The sequence below is a fragment of the Schistocerca piceifrons genome, chromosome 6 (genome assembly GCF_021461385.2).
Source record: "Schistocerca piceifrons isolate TAMUIC-IGC-003096 chromosome 6, iqSchPice1.1, whole genome shotgun sequence".
Taxonomy (NCBI): domain Eukaryota; kingdom Metazoa; phylum Arthropoda; class Insecta; order Orthoptera; family Acrididae; genus Schistocerca; species Schistocerca piceifrons.
The window spans coordinates 95,240,952-95,266,087 of record NC_060143.1 but is presented as its reverse complement, the minus strand read 5'-3'; the positions used below and the strand labels follow the sequence as shown (position 1 = coordinate 95,266,087).

At 41.6% G+C, this 25,136-nt stretch overlaps 2 protein-coding genes across 2 annotated transcripts in view; one reads left to right on the top strand and one right to left on the bottom strand.

Moving 5' to 3' along the window:
• LOC124802790 (mitochondrial import receptor subunit TOM70) overlaps window positions 1-6,816 on the bottom strand; it is a 63,009-nt gene extending 56,193 nt beyond the window's left edge. Inside the window, exons 1-2 of the mRNA XM_047263791.1 lie at window positions 6,531-6,816; window positions 6,208-6,381 (exon numbers count right to left, since the gene is read on the bottom strand). Coding sequence (XP_047119747.1) covers window positions 6,208-6,381; window positions 6,531-6,776 — 420 coding nt within the window. The 5' untranslated portion in view covers window positions 6,777-6,816. The remainder of the gene's footprint in view (window positions 1-6,207; window positions 6,382-6,530) is intronic.
• LOC124802789 (TBC1 domain family member 23) overlaps window positions 6,759-25,136 on the top strand; it is a 234,115-nt gene continuing 215,737 nt past the window's right edge. The window contains exon 1 of the mRNA XM_047263790.1: window positions 6,759-6,904. Coding sequence (XP_047119746.1) covers window positions 6,876-6,904 — 29 coding nt within the window. The 5' untranslated portion in view covers window positions 6,759-6,875. The remainder of the gene's footprint in view (window positions 6,905-25,136) is intronic.

The following is a 25,136-nucleotide window of genomic DNA, read 5'->3' as shown; positions in this document are numbered from 1 at the left end:
TCTTGCGGGAGTCAAGAAAAATGGCATCTACCTGGGAACCCGTGTCTATGGCCCTCTGAGTCTTGTGGACGAATAGTGTGAGCTGGGTTTCACACGATCGTCTTTTTCAGAACCCATGCTGATTCCTACAGAGTAGATTTCTAGTCTCCAGAAAAGTCATTATACTCAAACATAATACATGTTCCAGAATTCTACAACTAATCGACGTTAGAGATATAGGTCTATAGTTCTGCACGTATGTTCGACTTCCCTTCTTGAAAACAGGGATGACCTGTGCCCTTTTCCAATCTTTTGGAACGCTACGCTCTTCTAGAGACCTGTGGTACACTGCTGCAAAGCTGTGTGACACAGGAACCTCAGAGTACAGTCAAATTTTATGGAATACTCTGTTTTATATGACAACATTCTGTACAATATTTTCCATTATGGCACCAAGTAATTTTGTATACTTCATATCGTGACAACTTTTATCAAACACTATTTTGTCATCGGTTCAGCCATCTTCTCTAATCATCTGACTCATCATTCATCTTGTCCACTTCTCATACTTCACCATACAAACAATTACCAATTGCAGCATGCAATGGAACAGCTGCCGCACCATAAGTGCACTTTTACTATACAATTACACAAACATCCTACAAGTAAGTAGGTGGGAGGAAACTGCAAAAAAGACTCCCACTAGGATAATATATTTTAGCGCCGCTCACCCCACTCTCACCCAAAACACACCTGCTGATTGTAGAGCTCACTTCTGTGACATGTCATATTTCATTCGTTATTGGATTGAAGATTTACTGAGAAAGAATACATTGGAACTTACAGGTAACACTGGCAACTTAGTAAAATGAAAGTTAATATCTAAGTGAATTTGGAAACACTTTTTGTTTTACGTGATGTTGACACCAACTGCAAATCTGTATCAATATCTAATCTAATCACAAGACTGCATACCTGAAATGGATAATAAATGTAATATTATTTCATTATTTATTACCAGTTCTTTGTCATTCACCAGTCATGGCTGGACAGCAGCGTCAATTTTACAATAATATTACCACATTAAAACAAAGAATTGCAATTTGATACTAAAATGGGCACTAAAAAACATATTTAAGAAGTAGATTACAATATACGTTACAATAATAAGATAATCAAGTAGTAAAATAGAAGAGTTGCTGCTGTTGCCATTGGTACCAAGTTGCAGCTCAGACAGACACTGTTCTGTTACCAGGGAAGTATTATTCTACACTGAACAAAGGTTGCTCTTTTAGTATACACATAATTTTAGTCCTAAATTGTTCAACTGGTAGTGACTGTATATCCTTGGGTAAAGCATTAAATAATTTTAGGGGCACCGTTGGGAATCTGTTCTGCGTCTTAGTTAATTGACATCTTGGCCCCTCTATGCTGTCTTTATAGCGAGTGCTACACTGATGAAATTCATTTCTCTTTCTGTGGTATGCGCGATCTGTCTTTGTATGAACAAGGCAACTGAAAATATAATGGCTGAAAAGGGTCAGAACTCCTAATCTGTAAAAAATTGGTTTACAATGGTCGTGTTTTTTTTTTTTTTTTTTTTTTTTTTTTTTTTTTTTTTTTTTTTTTTTTTTTTTTTTTTGGCTTGAGGAAACGATCATCACTTCACTGTCTTCTTTTGTTGTAGTAAAAGCACACTCTTGCAGCCTGCACAATGGCCCCACAGTAACAGCCCATAGCTGATGTGACTGGAACATTGCATAGTAAATCGTTAATAGGCACTGGTGTGGTATAGCACATTTTAGTTTCCTCAAGAGATACAGGACCTGTGAGAGTTTGGAACATACATGTTTAGTGTGCTGTTGCCAGGTTAACTTTCTATCAATGAAAAAAAAAAAAACAGAAGGTCAACAGCTGCTGTATCATTTTGGCTGCATTTCATCCTCTGTGTTTTGTCTCCATTGATTTTCACCTCATTCATAAGGAATCAGGTCTTGGCCTCACTGAATAGTACTTCTGCTTGTTGAGCTGCTTTAAGTACATTGTCCCCTTTTGAGAACAAAGTTGTGTTCTCTGCAAACCACAAGGTGTGCCCATTGGAGCCAATGTCATTAATGAAAATTAAGAACTGGGGCCCTGCTACGATCCCTGTGGCACACCATATTTTAACGTCATTTCACCTGATTCTGCTTCTTGCACTGATAGAATCTGTCTATTGTCTGTTATTTAGGTAGGGCTCTAGAGTTTGCAGAACAGCTCCCCCAATACCAAATGATTTTTGCTTGCTGAGAAGGGTCTTGCGTGTGATACAATCAAATGCCTTACTCAGCTCACAGAGTACCAGTGCTATAGACTCCTTGTCTTAAAGACCCTGACTTACATTTATAACAAAGTTGGGTACTGCTGTTGTAGTTGACTTGCCCTTTCAGGAGCCGTGTTGTGCATCATAAAAGAGGTTATTTCCTTCCAAATAACTTAACAGCTTATATTTTCTTATGGACTCCATGACATTAGCTAGCAATGGGATTATAGATATAGGCCTATAGCTTGACACTTCATGTGGATTACCTTTTTTGTAAACTGGTTCTGTGTGTGAACTGCCAGGAATTCTGGAAATTCCTCAGCCTGGAGCCATTTATTTATTACTACTGACAGTGGTTGAGCAATTTAGAAGACTATAGTTTTTAAAATAGTACTGGGTTCCCATAAATTACAGGGCTCCCTGAGTGTTTATGATGCCACTATTTTTATTATGTCTTTTGGATACACTCTTCCACATTACCATGCTGCATTTATTACCAAATTTCAGAGCAACTGCAGGATCAGTTCTGATGGTAAGAATTCCAGCTACTGTGCATTCTACTATGTTTATAAAATATTCATTAAATTCATCTGGACAGCAAGAATTTAAGCAAGAGAGGTATACCAGCTCTTTACTTCAACAGTTTTCTTTGTGTATTTTGATTTGGCAGTTTGATCTCTCTTGGGTTTAAGTGGAAAAGTTTTATCAAATTTGGCTTTAAAAGTTTGGAACATGGAACCAAATGTATCATCTGGTGCCAAATCTTCACACATATGATGTCAGTATGTAGAAGACACTGCAGTTTTGAAACCACCTAAATTTTTCTTTCTAATAGCTCTACTTCTGAAGACGTAATTTGAATGCCAGCAGGGCATTTGATGAGTACTTCCTGAGTTTGTTCACAGCTTCATGACTGACGCCCAAGCATAGGGTCAGCCACACTTACTTTGTACTCCCAACTATATAGGCTTCCAAGAACAGTATCACAACAGACACCCCCTCTTGTTGGTAGATAACTTGCCACGAACAGTCCATAGCTGCTTACTAAGTCCTTAAAAGCTCTATCTTTGTCACTACTTTCCCCGATATGGATGTTGAAGTCTCCACATGAGGCAATTTTTGCTCCTAGGCACACTAGATGACACAGGGAGCTTTCCAATTTGCTGATGAAGTTTTGAATATTGCCATTTGGGGGACAGTACAAACAAACAACAATTATTTTGGCATCTGGCAGCCCCACGGCAGCTAATTATAGAGCCAAGTCCACATATCTTTCATCAATTTTCTTGTCACTGAGCTTACCATTTGTATATAGACACAACACAATGCAGAGAAGTGTCTCTACATCATGCATCCACCATTTCCAGATATTCAATATGCCCATAGTATTCTATTTCTATATGGGCCAGCCAGTGTTCAATTATAAATAATATATTTTGTCTCCCTTCCTCAGCAAACAATGATAATGCAACGAGTTTTGTCCCAAGGCACTGCACATTTGCACTAGCCATAACTAAGCTTGCATTCTGTTCAGTGGTGACATTTCGTTTTTTACTGGAATATCTTGGTCTTGGATGTTTATCTCACTGGGGCACTCCAGAATAAAAAATGCCTTATCAAACATTCTTGGACCATATACTGTTGTGAATTATTTTATCTTTTAAGTAAAAATGAAAACCGATTTTGAAGCTGTTATTTAATCCCTTTGTTTCCAGATTTTCACTGTAAAGCTGTTGTGACTTGGGAAAGTGTTCTGTAAGAAGTTAGTTACAGTATCAGTTGTTGTGCCACCTCTTAGTTTGCTAAGGTGAATCCTGGGTCTTTTTTCGCCATACAGCATTCCATTTTCATCGTCAGGACCTATTATGACTTTATTTCAGTTTTTAGTACTGACATTTCCAAATGTTTGCATTGTAGGCTTCTAAGTAGGCTTATATTGTTCACTAGCTTTTCCATTTTGTAGCACAGTCTTGTACAACAGTTTATTTCCTTGTGCTGTATTCGCAGCAGTTTTGGTTGATTTGTTGTTTCGTATTTTCACCTTCTGTGGTGTTCACGTTCAGCTACTTGTTAATGTCCATATCTGGCTTGTTTACAATGAGGGATTTTTTTTTTTTCACTGTCAAATCTGTTGTTTACTCCTGAGCTGGTTGCTTCTGCAGCAGTGTTTGGATCTTCATTAGAGTTTTTTCTCATTGAAAAATTGCCACCTGATAATTTCACAGGCTTTTTACTACTACTTTGATTGGTAATTGTGGTAGGCACTGCTTCAATGGTGTCCTCCAGTCTTGCATCTGGATTCTGCCTCACATTTGTGATGTTTACCTGTCCAGTTTTGGCCATAATACAGGGCACATTATTTTCAACAACCTTAACACCTTGTCTTTCCATGCTTCTCGAAGACTGAGATGCTTCTTCACTTTGTGGCATTTCTAACCTACAGTTTGCAACAAACAAAGTATCAAGTTTTTCTTTCATTTTTTTTTGCTATCACTGGTAAGTTCTTTCAATATTTTAATAAGATTACTCACTAACTATAAAGTGACTATGTTTCATTCAAAATACTCTAATGCTATATATTACAAGCATTATGAATTAGCACCGAAATTGTAGCCCAATTAAAATTTATTAATTGACACCTGTACAAGGGCATCCATACAGTAGTTTGTAGGAGGGGGCCTAACCTGTGGGGTATGGAGTGTTTTTAATATTTTGGAAGACGAATGGTGACTTAAGTAGCTGTAAAAAGTTCCACTTCAAACCCTGTGTAATACAGACTTTTAAATCGTATTCTTGGAAGGAAAACGCCTGGCTACACTATAATTTTTCCTTTCGCTTAGTTATGGGTTCCCTTGCACCTGTATTGTGCCACAACAACATTGCCACAATCACTGTCAGTTGTCTCTTGTGTTTAAGATTGGTCCCTGTGGTCCGTGACAGATAAACAGTCTGTTCACAGAGCTCAGCATTACAGCTGTTCAATGACACTTGTTTCATGTATGTTAGCTGCTGTTTACGACACTTGTTACAGAACATTGGTAGTTGTGGATAGTTCACATGTGACCTCTCCCTGGAGCAATTCATTTACAAGGTACTTAGTTTCAACTAGCAAGTAATTTTAGCCTAGTCAGAGTGTAATAATAATCTACAATTTCCTTGCAATAGTAATAAAGAGGATTGAATTTTAATGCAAATTTAACTGGGGGGAGTTGCTTCCAACTGCTTTATTAGGTGTAATCCTATTGGACACAGTGTTACCTTTTTTTGCTCTGAACTGTGAACAGACTTGGCCAAACAACTATAGAGTACCCTACAGTTATACCTGGATTCTAAAATTTGGTGCACATACACATGGTTCATACATAAAAAGCATTGGCAGATGTAGAAGAAATGATCTGCAGTACGAATTACTTTCTGGGCCATCTGATAATAAACCGCTCAACTGTAGATTGTAAAAATGGGAAAAAGAGAGAAGACAAGAGATAACTTTCAAGTCTTTGTATGAATCTTATAGTTTACATATGTCCTACAGCTGAAGAAATGTTTTGGTTTATCATTAAGTCTGCAGTTACACATGCAAATCAGCACTCATGCAATGGGGTCATGATGAATGAGTAAATTTTTGTTTTCCGGCAATTAAAAATGGAATGGAACATTCAGAGGTCTTCACTGTGACTGAGTTACTGCATTACACAAATACGAAACTGCTAATTCCTCTACCATCCATTGGAATTTCTTTAACTTATTTGTAAATTATATACATGCTAACACACAAATACTTCAGCTGTTTCCTGTGGTGCAGAGACTTAAGTCACATGGGAGAAGCACAGGATACAGATAAAGATATCTATAACAATTATTCCTTTTTGAATGTTCATACAAGTGAATAATCACGTGTCACTGTGGAAAAACAGTGTTGTACATACCAACTGTTCATAAGCTGCTGCTCTGTTTTGGTAAAATGTGGCCAGATCAGTTCTTTTGTCTGTGGGGCAAACACCGATTGCTTCATTGTAACACTTAATTGCTTCATCATACTTTCCTGCTTTGAAATGTTGATTTCCTGCATCCTTGTGATACAGCGCTCTTTCCAAAGGATTCTGCAACAAACATTCCCTTGGGTAATCATATGCGAATGGTTCATTTGTAGGTACAGCATAAAATTGCAAATAAAGTTTAACGTTTGCAAATAATGCTTCAAATTTATTCAGAAACAAATAGACTTTTAAAGTTATGTGAATAGTTCAACCTCAGGAAGAGTTTTCGCAGAATTCACTGAATCGAGACCTTCCGTGTCAATCGAGGTTTGATCGCCGGTCCCCAACAAAGATGACTGTTTACTTTTAGAACTCGATGACGAGTCATTATTTTGGCCGATGGAAGAAGCATTTTGTTTTAGATACCAATAACCTATACCTAATGCTACCGGAGCACCAACTACTAACGCAATTTGCCATTTCGACCAAGACGACGTCGAAACACCAGACGATGCCATAACACACGTTACTCTGGGTGGTGCCCCCTACTGCGGTGAAAGGCCGAAACAAATGAGAAGCGAAAAAGCAGAGATTGAGCAAGGAATCAAGATGGGAAAATGGCATTAGAAGACGATGATACTACGTGGTAAGTTTTTTAAATCAAGTCATTTTATTTCAGGCGTTTATAGAAATATGTTTAGACCTTAGATATCAGTAATTCAGTAGGGATGGTAGGAAACTGTTTCGTGAAGCTGCGGTTGACAACTAGGTGAGAATTGGGTGGCTGCTGCGAGGTTGTCATTAGATTACAGTGCCTAATGAGATGGGAGGTTAAGATTAGTAGTTCATGTTTGTCGTAAATGCGACTGTTGCTGGAAAGTAGCTCACACAACGTAGGAATTTATTTTTTGACGTGACCTACAGGTTGTGTGCCACGTTATCAAATAGTTCTATTACAAAATACGTTCAGCAATCGTAGCTTTGCCAATCCTAGCAGACGCAACAATATTGTATGCTATATCAGATGTAATGGATCAAAGCATTGTCAAGATACCCACTAGTGAATTTTCAAAGTGTGAGAACAAATGAGACTTTGAAGCAACTGACAGTAAAATTGTGCATTCTTGGATCAGACTTTTTCTTCAGTTCTTTTTTTTTAAAAAAAAAATACAGGGTCCCTTTGCATTCTAACCAATACCAAACGATTTCCCGTGCCACGCGTCTTCGTTATGTGTAATCCATTTGTCACTTTAGCTGTAAGACAAACTTATATCCCCATTGAGTTGGCATTATGGTTGAGGAGACGGTATATGCATACACTGAAGAACAGCTGTGCGATCGCTTAATAAAATAAATACACAAAACACCACGGACAACAGTGGATGGAAAAAAAGGGGGGGGGGCGGCGGCATCAACATATTTCTTCGGGTCATACCAAATATGTTTGTAAAAACCGAATGAAAAGGCAGTACCTTTATGGCACTAAGTGTTGTACAAAAGTGAAAGATGACACATCTTACTACGTTAATAGAGTTAAATATATGGGAATGTGTGCGTTATTGTTTTGAAGTATGTTAAACATTATTAATGACAAGGGTAGGGACTACATTATGAATACAGAACACACAGCTAACTGTACATTGAAGAGGGAATATAAACTGTATTTTAACTACATGTGCTTCCTTCCTTGTTTGTTTGTTTTGAATTGATAGTGCCCTGTCAGTCATATATAACATGTCCCAGAAATAATTGAAATCGTATTGTGCTCAGTATTCAGTAAAAAAAGTTTCGTGCATGTGTAAGTATAGATTTTGGTGAATATGTAATCGAGAGCTTTTTGGTGTTGTATGATATGACAGTTTTTACGTCTACATACATTCTCTGCAAATCCTTGTGACATATATGGCAGAAGGTACGATATATTAAGGTATCTTCCAGTTCCCTTCATAGATGGAGTGTGGAAAGGATGAGTACTGGTGCACCGGTATATTTATATTGGCTGTTGTAAGCCTATCCTTTTATCTTCACTATTTCTGGGAGCAGTAACATACTAGGAATTGACATTTTTGATGGCAAAAAATAAGAAAATTAATTTATTTTACTTATTTCTATTCCCTAGTGTCAACAAAAAATATTCTAGGTCAATCCTACACTTCCACAATACATGTGCACCTATTAAAGATATGATAATGACTGTTTGTGGTGTACATTCTTGAGCCCTCTGCCTACAAATTTTTTTTTTCAGTTTTTTACTTTTGAGTGACTACGTATGCTAACAGCCTCACAATTCACTTCTCCCTTTGTGGAATTTGTCACTATCAATCATTCAGAATTTGAAAAAAGTGTTGCTGATAAGTATAAACCATATGAGATAGTGCATTGTTGAGAAACTGGCCACAGATTTGGGAGGATCAGGGTGGTGCTTCCACTTTCCAGACATCCTGATTTAGGTTTTCTGTGCAAACGTCATAATGGTTCCTTCAACAAGGTGACAGCAAGCCTCCTGAGTTATTCACATTAAATATATCTGAATTTACCTACAGCCTGTAACATTTTATTTTTTCCAGTGTGTTAAGTTGAGAAATCCTACAACATTGTATAAAATGTCTTTACGTGAATAAACCACTATACACCCCTGTAACACAGGAAATGAAAATTTCCTGCAGTTTAATAAAGAATTAAAAGTGATTGTAAGCCAGCAAGGAGATGCATGCTATTAAAATGAGATTTCCAGCAAATGATAAAGTGCAAAGGCACAAGTAATTTCATTAGATCCTTAATTCTCGTAACTCTTATAATAAGAGAGATATATGATATCCTGGGTGTCTCGCCCAAGAGTCATGCATTTTCTCTTGTGTTTCAGCAGATATTTGCACTTTCATTTTTGCATTGTGTAGTGCTTATCACCATCATTCATGCAGTGCGCAGTGTTCAACGGAAAGCATCAGCTTGTTTCCCGTTCAAACAAAATGATTTTTAAAGGAGAATTTTGCGTGCCCATTCGATAGAGTGCTTCAAGATTAGTCTAGTGCAATGTTTGTTTTATTGATATGTATTAACTAGTAAAACTCTAAGAAAAACCAGTATTTGAGCAGTTACAGCACTGCCATAGCCCCTGATGACTGTTAACACCAAGCACACACCACTACTGCGTCGCTGTTGGATTGCTGTGTATTCTTTGTGTTTTACTGGCCTCTCTAATGCATATCAATGAAACAAATATTGGGTTAGACTAGTTTGGGAGCGCTGTATCGAATGAGTGTTTAAAATTCAAATTAAAAAATAATTTTGTTTGTTGAAAGATGTGACAAGAAATAATTGTGTGGGCTGACTGCAGTCACACAGTGCAAAAACAAAATTGCAAATACCTGCCAAAATGCCAGGAAAGATGCACCTGACAATTTTTCGAAGGGACACTTAGTAAGTTTGCTTACTATATTACACTGTAATGGGAAATGTTTTGTGAAGTCAGCGGATGTGGCATCATCCTGAGAGCTACTACGTAAGTTATTGTAACCCCACTGAAAGAATTTCGGTCCTCACTGACCAACACCTCCATTCAGTTGCCCATAAACTTGCCTCATATGTGAAAGATACGAACCACTTCCTACACCAACTCTCCACCATCCCCTCCTCTGTACCTCTTTGGTCCCTACTCGTCACTGTTGATGCCACTTCCAAATACACCAACATCAGTCATGCCTATGGTCCTACCCCTATTGAACATTACCTTTCCCAATGCCCTTCAGACTCCAAACCCACTACCTAATTCCTCATACACCTTACTAACTCCATCGTAACTCACAACTAGTTCTCCTTAGAAATGATTGTATACAAACAAATCCACAGCACAGCCATGGTCACCTGCATTGCATACTCCTATCAAGCTTGTTTATGGGCCATCTACAGGAGGCCCTCCTAGCCCCCCAAAAAGCCATACCCCTAGTCTGGTTCAGGTTCATTGATGATATCCTCGTGATCTGAACTCAGAGCCACGACACACTGTCCTCATTCCTTCGCAGCCTCAACACCTCTCCCATCCGCTTTACCTGGTCCACCTCAACCCAGTGTGCCACCATCCAGGGTGTTGACATCCTCCGCTCTGAGGTTCCATCCACATGTCTGTCCACATTAAACCTGCCAATTGTACCTACATGTTGACAACTGACATCCCCTCCACACACAAAAATTCCTCCCATACAGCTGGGCCACTGGGGACGGCATATTTGCAATGAAAATAACTCCCCTGTCACCAGGACCTTCTTAGAGAGGCATTATTCCCCAGATTAGTCCACAAACAAGTCTCCCCTGCCATTTCTCAACACACACCCAATCCTCGTACCACCCCCCAGAACCAGCTACAAAGGCGTGCCCTCTTCGTTACCCAAATCACTGCGGACTGGAACAACTGAACCACATCTTTTGTCAAGGCTTTGATTATCTATCACTGTGCTCTGTAATGTGGGACATCTTACCCAAGATCCTTCCCACTACTTCGCAAGTGGTTTTCCATCACCCATCCAATCTCCATGACATCCTTGTCCATCACTATGCCACTCCCAATCCCAACCCTTTGCCACAGGGATCATATCCCTGTGGCAGACCCAGGTGCAATACCTGCCCAATCCACCCACACAGCATTTCCTATTTCAGTCTTGCCACATTTCCTATTCCAGTCCTGTCACAGGTTTATCCTCCCTCATTAGAAACTGGGCCACCTGCGAAAGCAGCCATGTCATATACCCAATCATTGCATAGTTGTCCACCAGGATGATTGCCACTGCCAAACTTTGACCAAGAGCAAAGTAGTTGATGATGAACATAACATGCTTGATTTCAATTGTTGCTTCACTTCACAAGTCATCTGGAGCCTCCCCTCCATCATCAGCTTTCCTGAACTGATCAGATGGTAGTTATCCTTACAACTGCTCCTTGCTACCTGAAATTGTCCTGCCCTCAATCCACGGTAGCCAACTACCCCCAAACCCTTCACCCAACTGTTTCCACACCCTCTGCCCTATAACCTCCTGCCTATTCTTATCTCCTACCCACTTTGTGAGCTATCCTCTGCAAACTAAGCTGTACATATTTACCCACTCCACTTCTTTTTTACTCTCCATCCCCTCCTCCCTCCCACCACCACTACTCCTCACAGCCTCCTGACACTGTGCCTGTTGGCAGTGCCATTACTGCACACTCTGCCACACAGTGCTCTCCATCCCCCCACCCATACCCTGCTACCCTTTCCCCACACCCACCAGATCGCTGCTTTGTGTGTGTGTGTGTATCTTTTCCGTACATTGAAGGAGTTAGCTTCAGGACTTTTTGGCCAGGAAAGAATGAAACAGGTACCTGCTCAAGGCAGAGCTTCACCCCCATACTCACTCCTACGCCACACAGAGGTAAAGGGACCATTTCAGTTTATTATAATAACCACTTGTTCTCAAGAAACACAGGAGTCATTACATGGCTATTTTGTTCTGTGTGTGCATGAGTTGTAGGAAATAATCCAACTGTGATGCGTTTCACAAGTGCACAGGTCACTGTCAAGAGGACACCAGAGTTGCATCAGAAGAATCTACTAATTTCATTGTAAAATTACGTATACATATGTGCTAATACATTGTCTGCATAACATTATTAATTCTTTCCAAAAGGCTCTTTGAGAGGTCCACCATATGAACAAAAGGTAGTAAAAGTAGCAGGAAGTGTACCTTCTGCCACAGATAAAGGTGGCCTGCCTGGTTGCTTGCTAGCTTCACAGGACAGTATCTCTAAAACAGAATCGCTATGCAACACACGAGAAAAAAACATTGAGCATTTATTGAAATAATGTATATTAACGTATACTCTGCTTTGGCTCGCAGAGACGGTGCAGCACTGGTGTAAAGTTCTGATCCTAATCTTACCTAACACTGTAGATGATTACTAACTAATATAATTGAAGTTCAGCATTGACTGCAATTTAGAGACTTTAAGTTCAATCTGACAATAGGTAAACACATCAACTATCACTTATCGTAAACTGTCTGATGACTAGAAATGGTCAACATTGTAGGCAACTGTAGAACTGGAGCTCCTGAACTGGAACTGATGAGAACTGGCATGCACCCATTTAAATATTGGCGTATGAATATGCCACTCTGGACAGTTTAGTGGCTGCGTGTTGCAATACGTGCAGAGAGGGATGGAGAAGACTATGTGCTCTGTCTGACAGCCAGCTGTCGCATATTCTTGAACTGTCAACGCTGGGATAAGTGCCGTATTGGTCCACTGTTTCTGCTTCTGACTTTCCCTACATGTAAATGCTCATAAAAATACTGCTGTTGTTTCTTAAGGTAATACTTGTCACATTTGCTTAATGCCACTCATAACACTACAGCTGCTAAGTACCCTTAGCATACCAGAAATAATGTTAAAATAAACACTAAAAGTTCTGTGCACATCCTGAAGAGCACATATACAGATAAATGCAGTAGAATGACTTGGCTGAAACGCAACGTGGTGCACTGCTCCTTGTCATCGTGACGTAGCAACTGGCTGACTAAGTACGAGGGCTGTTCAATAAAGAAGGAGCATATTTTTTTTTTTTTTCTTGACAGCATACCTTTCCTCATTCTCACAATTTTGATGGTCCTTCTCAAAGTAGTCACCCATGAATGCTATTCACTTCTGCCAGTCTTCAAATACATGCTGGAAACCATTTTTTGAGAGGTCCTTCAAAATCACCTCCACAGCCTTCACCACTGCTTCTGATGATTGATAATGCCTCTCACAAAGGTGTTTTTTTCATCTTAGGGAATAGAAAAAAGTCACATGGGGCTAAATCCGGATTATATGGAGGATGAGGGATGCACTTCACGTTGATTTTTGCAAGATATTCAGCAACAACATTGGCAATATGGGGCCGCGCATTACCGTGGTGCAGCATCCAGCGTGCTTCACGGAAATGTGGTATTTTGCACCTGATATGGACTTGCAATGTTTTCAGGACATCTCTGTAGTCCAATTACTGGTGAGCTTTGCTGTTTGCTCTTAGAATCAAAATGATGTAGCCAAGTTTCATCAGCAGTGATTACATTTGAAAGAAACTCCGGATCTTCCTCTAACATCAATTTTAACTGCATGCATATCTGCATGCAAATGTCCTTTTGTTCGGTAATCAACAGTCTTGGAACCCATCACACACAAACTCATGGCATGTGTAATTTTTCTGTCACCTACGTGTGGGTGGCACCCAATGAAATGTTCAGTACTGTAGAAAGTGATCTTAACGTAATTTGCCGATCCTCTCTCTCAATGACAGCAGCAGTGTTGATGTTTTCTTTTTCAAGAGCAGTAAATGGAGCATCGGGTCCACTTACCTTTGAAATTGATGGTATCCTCTCTTTAAACATTTTAAACCACCTTTGAGCTGTGCTGTTGGGAGGAACAGACTCTCCATAGGCCTCCTGTAACATTGCATAGGCCTCAGCTGAAGATTTGTTGAGACAAAAGCAGAATTTCAAAGCCGCCTTATGTCCCTCGCGTGTTACCCCCATTGCAGTGGTAGACGATACTGAACATATCTGACCTTGACTTCCTCTCACAGGTGGGAACCAGGAGTCCCAACAATGAAACTACTACAGCGTGTGTTTGTTGCACATTAAGGTAACAGAATACCATACGATTAAATTTTAGTGTGAGAAATTATGACCATAAAAAAATTATGATCATTCTTTATTGAACAGCCCTCGTAGAATTCAGAGTGGGATTGGACTATTCTGAGCGTACAGAAAGCTTGGGTCTTCTAAAGGAGATAACCGAAAGCCAAGTTACTGGACACAGTCACGTGACTTTTAGGTGGTTTCCTGGTGCTAGCATTCAAAGGTGCACTCAAAATGGTTCAAATGGCTCTGAGCACTATGGGACTTAACTGCTGAGGTCATCAGTCCCCTAGAACTTAGAACTACTTAAACCTAACTAACCTAAGGACACCACACACATCCAAGCCCGAGGCAGGATTCGAACCTGCGACCATAGTGGTCGTGCGGCTCCAGATTGTAGCGCCTAGAACCGCTCGGTCACACCGGCCGGCTCAAAGGTGCACTCCCAAGTGGCACTGTAGTGGAGGCAGATGTCGTCCACATATAGCGAGGGTTAGACTGTTGGGTCAGTGGTGAGGCTGCAATTAGTGGTAGTGAGTGGGTGTTAGTAAATGCTAAAAACCAAAGGCAGAGAAATTTGTGAAACCACGCGATGTTTACAAACATATCTTCACTGCATGGCCTTTTCATATAGGAATGTTTAGCACTGAACTGCTTGAGCACATAAATGCGCACACATGAATAGATTTTCTTGGTCACACCAGTAGCTAGTTGCTGAGCATGCTCTGTAGCATGATTTACCTCCCACTCAGTACTAGCTTCATTGAGCTCCAGATAAAGTTACTTACTCCAACATATTCTCACATCTCACCACCTGGACTTAATCTCTGTTAACATCTGTCTCAATTGCTTTTTTCAATTGCACAATTTATCTCCAATTTAAGTCTCACCCTCTCTCATTTCTCTGATTTTCCTACACTGTTTAAAGTGGGTGGCTAGGGTGAATCCTTTGAAGGGTCCCCACCAAGTTTCTTCCCAATTATAAGCCTGTGCATCATGTCTAATGACCTATTAGTCAACTGGATGTTAAATCCTAAACTTTTTTCTTCATTTGCTGCATTGTGACAGCACCAATAACTAAAGAACAGTTGGTTAGGCACTCACTACTACATCCTTACTGATACACAAATGCCAAAAGAACTCAAAATAAATGTGTGGCTGATTATGTGAGAAAACTTAAATACGTGAGAAGTCTCCAACACATGTGGAATACAAATCATTCTACAAGAGTGTATGAAAGTTCTTTATAGATTTGGTTCCAAATAAAGTCATCTACAAAATCACAAATGTCTGCCTAGCTGGTGGCTGCTGAAATGTGAGGTGCTTTAAAAAGAGTTAAAATTCTGAGTTCTGTTATCCACGTGTGTTTTGTGGAAGAAAAATAAATTACAGTCCCTTCTTTCCTCCATTAGGTAAACAGACAAATCACACATGCAGTTTTATGTAATAAGGACTCGTTGAACAATTAAGAACCTTTAGGTTGAGACTAAAGCCATTGGATTAGTTAGAATATATTAGGTTCAGTATTTAAAAACTAAAATTTTGGTTCCAATTCCTGACAGCAATTTACTAAAGACTGGAGAAGGAAGTATGCTATGTGACTAAAGCAGAATGTAATTTTCAAAGGGCTTTTGCGAAGTTTCCCAAAACCAATGAGCTGAACTACAAGCCTACAAACAAGACATCAGTTTGTTGCAGATTTCAGGAACACAAACTGTTTTGACATGTGATGTCCTTCCTGGAAACTGAATAACTGATCTATAGGGATTTGCAGCTTCATTCATGGGAAGCTTGCTTTAGGTTTTTCATTCATTAGAAGGAACAACTTATTTAGCAGCTCTCATAGGGTGCCCAGGCTTGTTTGGTTTGAGGATTTTGGGGAACATGTAGAAGGTGGTTATGCTGGGTGTCATAGGGGTGAAGAGGGAAATTGATTCATGGGAGAGGTTCTGGGAAGGGCCTGAGGTGTTAAGCAGGGACTGGAGATTATGTTGGACTTCAGGGATGGAATCACTCTGGCAGAGTTTATAGAAGGACAAGTCAGATACTTGCTTCTGCACAGTAGTCACTGTGATTCATAGCAAGAGGGGCAGAGTGTTTGTCTGCAACTATAATAAATAGGTCAGGGTTTGTTTGACGGTTGTGTATGGCTGTCCATTCTTCTGCTGAGACGTTGGTATTTTGAGAAAGGGAGCAGGGGAAAGATGGTGAGGCCTAGTTGAAGACAAGGAATTCCTGGAAGATGACAACGAGTGATTAGGTCAGAGGAGAGAGAATCGTGTTTGGATGATGCTATGAACTGGGAGAGGCAGAGTTCAATGTTGGGATTAAATTGGATTTGGTTGAAGGGACTCTTGGCAAATAAGTGTTTCCATTGCAGGGATTGGAAGAAGGAAAGTAGTTCTTTAAGTCCAACATGGTTAAATTTTGTTGGATGGGACTGAAACTACTGTGAGACTGAGAGTTTTACTGAAAAGGTTAACAACAGTGCTTACAGGAGTATTTCAACTCAGAATTTGGTGGAGTGATGGCAGGGAGGTGTTTTTTTTTTGGGGGGGGGGGGGGGGTAGCCAGTTGAAAATGTCAGGTATGCAGGGTCTGAGTGCTATCAGCGACTGATGACTATGTGGAACACTGTGGAATGGATATGGTTGGGTAGTGGTTCCCTGAGGTGGCAGTAGGATGTCAGCACGTTTGATAACTTATGGAAGTGGTGTCTGGAATTGCTCCTTCAGGTGCTGGAGAGTAAGATAATCAGTTTCAGATATGTGATTTATGTAGCAAGGATTGCACAGTAGCTGTATATTGTGGAGGGAGCAGAGGTGGTTCTGGGATCACTGTCGCATGAGGATGCACTTTTGCAGTTCCAGGTTTGTCAGTGCCATGGCCTGGTGGAATCTAAAATGGTGAAGGTTTATTATGGAGGAAGAAATGGTATCGATAGTAAGGAATTTCTATTGTTACGCGGGCCATTGGCTGGACGGGGTGGTTCCATAGTTTAGGCAGCATGTAAGAAACAGGATGTGGGACTGGGTTTTAGCCAGGTACAGGGATATTTCTCTGAGCTGGCTTGGAAAGATTGAGCAGGGGTCCATTGTGCCGGAATGACATAGGGGAAACGGGTATGACTCATAAATGGTGAAATGAAGGGGTTAGATGGTTGTGTGGGGACCAGGATAACTTAAAAGAGACAGAAAAAAAAAGTCAAGACGCCCAAAAACATGCTCAGCTATACAAAAATACGCACAAATACTTAAAAATACACACAAATGCATGGAATTGCACAAAATTACGCTCAAATATGTTGAAAACGTACAGAAATGTGGGAGAAAAGGAATGGATGACGTACAGTGGGTATGTGTTGGGATAAGGGAAGAGAGGGGAAACGGGATCGGTTAAGTCAAGAATCAGAAGTTCATGTGTGATGGGTAGGTGTACAAAATAAAGAACTAAAATAACACTAGAATGAGGGAGGAATCGGCTCAATAGCAATAAATATAATTATCGTTGGGATCGATTTGAGGCCTCAGATGCTGCATCAACAATATGTGCAGTCACATAGCTGTGTGTTGTGAGTGGATGCAGTTTGGAAGGCAGTACATAAACACAGGAAAGTAGGGAAAGATTGAGTACTGAGAAGAGTAAAATATCACAGGGTAATGGGCTGGAAGAAAAGTCGTTAGGCAAAATCAAACAGTGGTAACTCCAATTTGGAATATCAGCAACGTAAGGAAAAGATAAAGATGACACTTTGAGTTGCAGATGGTCAAAACAAAAAGACATGAAGTTTTCTGCCAAAGCCTTCTTCGGTAAAGGAAACGCAAGTGTGCACACATGCACCCACTCACCCTCACAAACAAGCAAATAAACAAACAAACAAGTACACCTCACGCACACATGACCTCCATCTCTGGCAGCTCAACTGGAGTGCAACTGTCATGTAGGACGGAAGCAGCAATCTGGAGTGGATGGAGAAGAGGAAAGGATAGGAGACTATGGGTGGGGGAGAGTGCTGTTTGGCAGAGCATGTTATTGTCATATTAGAGAAATCCATGCACTTTCAAATCTCTCTGTGATTATGGAGTGACTGGTTACTGGAACTACAAGTTTGGGTAAAAGACATATCAGATGACTCAAAAACAAAAAAGTTTTAATATAAACTAACAAAGTAGTCTTCCTTTGTCAATCTCTCTGACAACATTGGTGATGTATATGAGAACTAGTCTTATCATTTCTTGGCAGGCAGCAGTGCTGTTCAGGGCAAAAGAAATGATTTCTGGCATTCCTTATCTATATAAACAATTTAGGAGACAATCTGAGCAGCTGTCTTAGGTTCTTTGCAGATGGTGCTGTCATTTATCATCTAGTAAAGTCATCAGAAGATCAGAACAGATTGCAAAATGATTTAGAAAAGAAATCTGAATGGTGCGAAAATTGGCAATTGACCCTAAATAATGAAAAGTGTGGGATCATCCACATGAGTGCTAAAAGGAATCCATTAAACTTAGGTTACACGGTAAATCAGTATAATCTAAATTCAGCTAAACACCTAGGAATTACAATTACAAACAATTTAAATTGGAAAGAACACACAGAAATTGTCGTGGTGAAGGCGAACCATAGACTGTGTTTTACTGGCAGAACACTTAGAAAATGTAACAGAACTTCTATGATTGCCTACACTACGCATGTGCACCCTCTTTTGGAGTACTGCTGCGTGGTCTGGGTTCCTTACCAGTGGAATACATTGAGAAAGTTCAAAGAAGAGCAACATGTTTTGTATTATCGCAAAATTGGGGGGAGAGTGTCGTTGACATGGTACTGGATTTGCGGTGCACGTCTTTAAAACAAAGGCATTTTTCATTGCGGCAGAATCTTCTCATGAAATTTCAATCACCAACTTTATCTTCCAACTGCAAAAATATTTTGTTGATGTCAACCTACATAGGGAGAGATGATCATCATAATGAAAGAGGGAAATTGGAGCCCACACTGAAAGATATAGGTGTTCATCTTTTCCACGCATTTGGGGACAGTGGGCTACTATATGTTGAGGCCAGGATAATTTTGGGAAGCCGTGAATGTGTTGTGAGGATAAATCCCATCAGCGCAGTTCAGAAAAGCTACTGGTGAAGGGGAGAACCCAGATGGCTTGCGTTGTTGAAGCAGCCATTGAAATCAAGCATGTGATGGTCTACTTTACTCTTGGTCACAGTTCAGCGGTGTCTATTCGTTACGGTGGACAGCTAGTTGGTAGTCATATCAATATAAAAAGCTGTGCAATGACTGCAGCAGATCTGGTACATGACATGGCTATTTTTACATGTGGCCTGGCCTCTGATGGGGTAGGTTAAGTCTGTGTTAGGACTGGAATAAGAAGTGCTCGATGGGTGGATTGGGCAAGTCTTGCACATGGATGTTTCACAGGGATATGATTCCCATGGCAAAGGGCTGGGATTGGGGGTGGCATAGGGATGGACTAGGATTTGTGGAGGTTGGGTGGGCAATGGAACACCACCTGAGGAGGGGTAGGAAGGATCTGAGGTAAGATATCCCTCATTTCAGGCCACAATGATAGGTAATCAAAGTCCTGACGTAGGATGTGGTTCAGTTGTTCCACTGCGGGGTGATATTGGGTGACGAAAAGGGCAGTCCTTTGTAACAAGTTCTTGGGGGTGGTGGGAGGATTGGGGTGTGTGTAGGGAAATGGCACAGGCGATCTGTTTGTGGACTAGGTATGGTGTATAATGCCTGTCTTTGAAGGCCTTGATGGGCATACTGAAAAAGGAAGTTCTTGTCACTCCAGATACGGCAGATTGTATGGGAGGGATTTTTTAATGTGGAGGAGATGACAGCTATCAAAATGTAGGTACTGTTGGAAGGTTGGTTTGTGTAACATAGATAAAATTGTAGATGGAGCCTTCAGAGAGGAGAAGGTTTATAGTGTTTATCTCCTCATTTTACTAAGGTTAGAAGCTCCTCTTTTCGTTCTTCCGTGTTTGTGATTTAAAAACTGGTTGTTTTCAAAATCGGCCTTATGAAATTGTGTTTGCGTAAGGCTGATTTCCCAAACAACCTAGTTTCTCTTCTCAGTATCCATTCTTTCTTTTCTTTCTTCTGTTTATTCACCACCTTCCAAACCATGCAAATTTTCAAGCCACATTGTATCGGTGATCTCATCTGCACACAATTCACAGGCGCGACCACACCGATTGTTGATGCAGCATCTTGTGTCCAAATTCTTTCCATTGATAATTATATTTATTGCTTTTGGCCCCACTTCCTCCCTCACCCTCACATCATTTAATATCTTATTTTTCACATCTACCCATGCCAAACGAACTTGTGATCGACACTAACCAATCCCTATTCCCCCTCTCTTCCATTACCCAACACATACATACTCTTGTACCTCATTCGTTCCTTTTCTCCCATGTTTCTGTGTGTTACTAACATATTTGTGCGTAATTTTATACAGTTTCATATATTTATACATATTTTTACATATATGTGTGTGTGTTTTTGCATGTCTTTGATATTTTTAAGTATCTTTTCTGATATCTAGCTACCCTCAGAACCATCTGACACAATTATTTGGCCATTTTCATGTCTTTCTCATTCCCCTGCGCCACCTCTGCTCCATCTTTCTGCACCGGTTCAGAAGAGAATCCCTTTCCCTGGCTAAAACTAAATCCCACATCCCATTTCTTAAGTGCTACCTAATCTAGGGAAACCCTTCCCCTACCCCCTCTCCCCAACCGCTGGTCTAACAACAAAAATTTCTTACTATGGATCCCACCTCTCCATTCATATTGAACCTTCACCATTTTAGATTCCACCAGGCCCTGGCCCTCACAAACACGGAACTGCAAAAATGCATCCTCATAGGACAGGCATCCCAGAACCACCTCTTCTCCCTCTGCAAGAGACAGCTACTGTGCAATCCCTGCTACGTAAATCACATCTCCGAAACTGAGTCCCTTACCATCTAGAACCTGAATGAGCAATTTCAGCACCACCTCCATAAGTTATCAAACCTGCTGACATTCTACTGTCCCGTCAGGGAACACTACCCAACCATATCCGTTCCACAGTGTCCACATCGTCATCCCCTGATAGCACTGAGACCCTGCCTAGCTGACCTTTTCAACATCCCCCGAAACTCCCTGCCATCACTCCACCAAATCCAGAGTTGAAATACTCCTGTAACACTGTTGTTAACCTTTTCAATAAATCTGTCAGCCTCACAGTAGTTTCAGTCCTATCCAAAAAAATTTAACCATGTTGGACTTGTCAAAGAACTACTTTCCTTCTCCCAATCCGTGCAATGGAAACACTTATTTGCCACCAGTCCCTCAAACCAAATCCAATTTAATCCCAACATTGAACTCTGCCTCTCCCAGTTCATAGCATCATCCAAACATGATTCTCCATCCTCTGACCTAATCACTTGTTGGCCACCTTCCAGGAATTCCTTGTCTTCAACTTGGACTCACCATCCTTTCCCCGGTCCCTTTCTCAGAATACCAACGTCTCAGCAGAAGAATGGACAGTCATACACAACCCTAAAACAAACCCTGACCTATTCATCCTACTTGCAGACAAAGGCTCCGCCCCTGTTGCAGTGAATCACAGTGACTACCATGAAGAGGCCCTCTGCCAAGTATCTGACTTGTCCTTCTATAAACTCTGCCAGAGTGATTCCATCCCTGAAGTCCAACATAATCTCCAGTCCCTGCTTAACACCTCAGGCCCTTCCTAGAATCTCTCCCCTGAACAATTTCCCTCTTCACCCCTATGACACCCATCATACCCACCTTCTACGTGTTCCCCAAAATCCTCAAACCCAACAAGCCTGGGCATCCCAAGATAGTTTTTTATTGTAACCCTAATTGACAAACACCTCCATTCAGTTGCCCATAATCTTGCCTCACATGTGAAAGATACGATCCACTTCCTTCACCAACTCTCCACCAATCCCTCCTCTGTTGTACCTCTTTGGTCCCTACTCGTCACTGTTGATGCCACTTCCAAGTACACCATCAGTCATGCCTATGGTCCTACCCCTATTGAACATTACCTTTCCCAATGCCCTTCAGACTCCAAACCCACTACCGAATTCCTCATACACCTTACTAACTCCATCGTAACTCACAACTAGTTCTTCTTAGAAGTGATTTTATACAAACAAATCCATAGCACAGCCATGGGCACCTGCATTGCATGCTCCTATTAAACTGGTTTGTGGGCCATCTACAGGAGGCCCTCCTAGCCCCCCAAAAAGCCATAAACCTAGTCTGGTTCAGGTTCATTGATGATATCCTCGTGATCTGAACTCAGAGCCACGACACACTGTTCTCATTCCTTCGCAGCCTCAACACCTCTCCCATCCGCTTTACCTGGTCCACCTCAACCCAGTGTGCCACCATCCAGGGTGTTGACATCCTCCTCTCTGAGGTTCCATCCACATGTCTGTCCACATTAAACCCACCAACCGTACCTGCATGTTGACAACTGTCATCCCCTCCACACACAAAAATTCCTCCCATACAGCTGGGCCACTGGGGACGGCATATTTGCAATAACAATAACTCTCCAGTCAGCATTACCTTCTTAGAGAGGCATTATTCCCCAGATTAATCCGCAAAAAAGTCTCCCCTGCCATTTCTCAACACACCCCCAATCCTCCCACTACCCCCAAGAACCAGCTACAAAGGAGTGCCCTCTTCTTTACCCAATATCACTGCGGACTGGAACAACTGAACCACATCTTTTGTCAGGGCTTTGATTACCTAACACTGTGCCCTATAATGTGGCACATGCTACCCTGGATCCCTCCCAAGTGTCCTCTAGTGGTGTTCTGATGCCCATCCAACCTCTACCCTAGGCCATCCCTATGCCATTACCAATCCCAACCCCTTGCCATAGGGAATCACACCCTTGTGGCAGACCCAAGTGCAATACCTGTCCAATCCACCCACCCAGGGCTTCCTATTTCATTCCTGTCACTGGATTATCCTACCCCATCAGAAGCTGGATCACCTCTGAAAGTAGCCATATCACATACCAGCTCTGCTGTAATCATTCCACAGCATTTCACGTTGGTAGGACCAGCAACAAGCTGTCCACCATGATGAACAGCCACCGCCAAACTATGAAAAAGAGCGAAGTTGACCACCCTTTGGCACCACAACAACCTGAACATAACAGCTTGATTTCAATTGCTGCTTCATTACCCAAGACATCTGGATCCTCCCTTCTACCACCAGTTTTTCTGAGCTGCACAGATGGGAGGTGTAGGACTGCTTGTGGGAGCATACAGGGGCTTGGGGACAGTTTAGGGCTGCTAGGTGCAAGCTTGAGGTTTGATGAGGGTGGGGGGGACAGTGGAAATGGAGGAAGTATAAAGACCAGTGGCTGTTTTGGTGGACTAATAGGCTGTGTAGTGATGGAGTGTGAATAGGGATGGGGATAGGTACGTAAAGGTCAGGGGCTAGAGAAGGGTGAGGTCAGGGGGTGGGGGAGGCAGTTGGTTACAGCAACGTAGGATGAATTGCAGGGAGAGTTCCCACCTGCGCATTTCAGAAGAGCTGGTGTTGGTAGGAAGGATCCAGATGGTGCAGGCTGTAAAGCTGTCATTAAAGTGAATCATGTGTTGGGCAGGATGTTCAGCAACTGGGTGTTGTAGCTGTCTCTTGGCCCTAGTTGGTTGGTTTCCATTCATGCAGCCAGACAATTTGATAGTTGTCAGGCCCTCGTACAATGCAGCACAATGGTTGCAGCTTAATTTGTAAATCTCATGACTGCCTTTCACATGTAGCCCTGCCTTTGATGGGGTAGGAGATGCCTGTGACCAGAGTGGAGTAGGTGGTGGTGATAGGATGTATGGAACAGTTCTTGGATCTAGGTCTGTTGTAGGTATATGATCCATGAGACAAGAGGTTGGGAGTAGTAGTGGAATAGGGATGGACAAGGATATTGCATAGGTTTGGTGGGCGGGGGAATACCGCTGTGGGATAGGTGGGAAGGATTATGGGTATGATGTTATTCATTTCAGGGCACAACAAGAGGTAGTCAAAATCCTGGCAGGGAATGTGGTTCAGTTGCTTCATTCCTGAGTGATACTGAGTCAGTAGGCAAACCTCCTTTGTGGTTGGATGATGGGACTTTGGGAACTGGTGGGTAACCGGAGAGATAGGGTACAGGGTATATGTTTGTGTACAATGCTGGGAGGGGTAATTTCAATCTGTGAACCCCTCAGTGTGAGAACCTAGGGGTATTTGGAGAGGGACTACGTGTCAGTACATGTGCGACAGCTGTAGGTGGCTAGGCAATATGAAAGGGACGTCTTGGTATCGAATGGGTGGGAGCTGTTGAACTGTAGGTATTGCTGGTGGTTGGCAGGTTTGATATGGATGGAGATACTGATTTAGCATCCTGGAGATGGTCACCATACGAAGTTCATTTGTTGAGCTGAGAAGGAATGAGGGAGAAGGTTTTGAGGTTCTGGAGGATTGTAACAGGGAGTCCTCACACTCAGTGAGTTTGATCAAGATGAGGGGTTTAGAACTATGGATGGTTAGAAAAGATTCCTCTAAATGCCACATGAATAGTTTGGCATAGGGTGGTGTCATGTGGATGCACATTGCAGTACCACAGATTTGTTTTTAGGTTATGCTTTCAAAAGAGAAGTAATTGTGGGCGAGAGTATAGTTGGTCATGGGGACCAGGAAGGAGGTTGTAGGTTTGTAGTCACTCAGGTGTTGGGAAGGTAGCGTTCAGTAGCAGCAAGGTGATGAGCATTGTGGATGTTGGTGTAGAGGGAAGTGGCATCAGTAGTGATGAGTATCGCACCATGGTAAATGAACAAGAACTGTGGAATGTTGGAGGAGGATATGGTGGGTGTCTCTTATGTACTAGGATTGGTTAGGGTTAACAGTCTGAAGTTGTTGGTCCATTAGAACAGAGAGTCTTTTTATTGGGAGCACAGTAACCAGCCTCAATGGGGCATCCCAGGGGGTTGGGTTTATGGACTTTAGGAATTGTGTAAGAGTTCGCAGTGCTGGGAGTGGTATGGGTGAGGAGAGACGGGCAGAGACTCAGAGGAAAGGTTCTGGGATCGGCCTAAGGATGTAAGGAGAGAATGGAGATCCTGTTGTATTGCAGGAATGGAACCACTTTGGAAGCGTTGTAGGTGAATGAATCTGACAGATAATACCTGCGGTTCAAAAC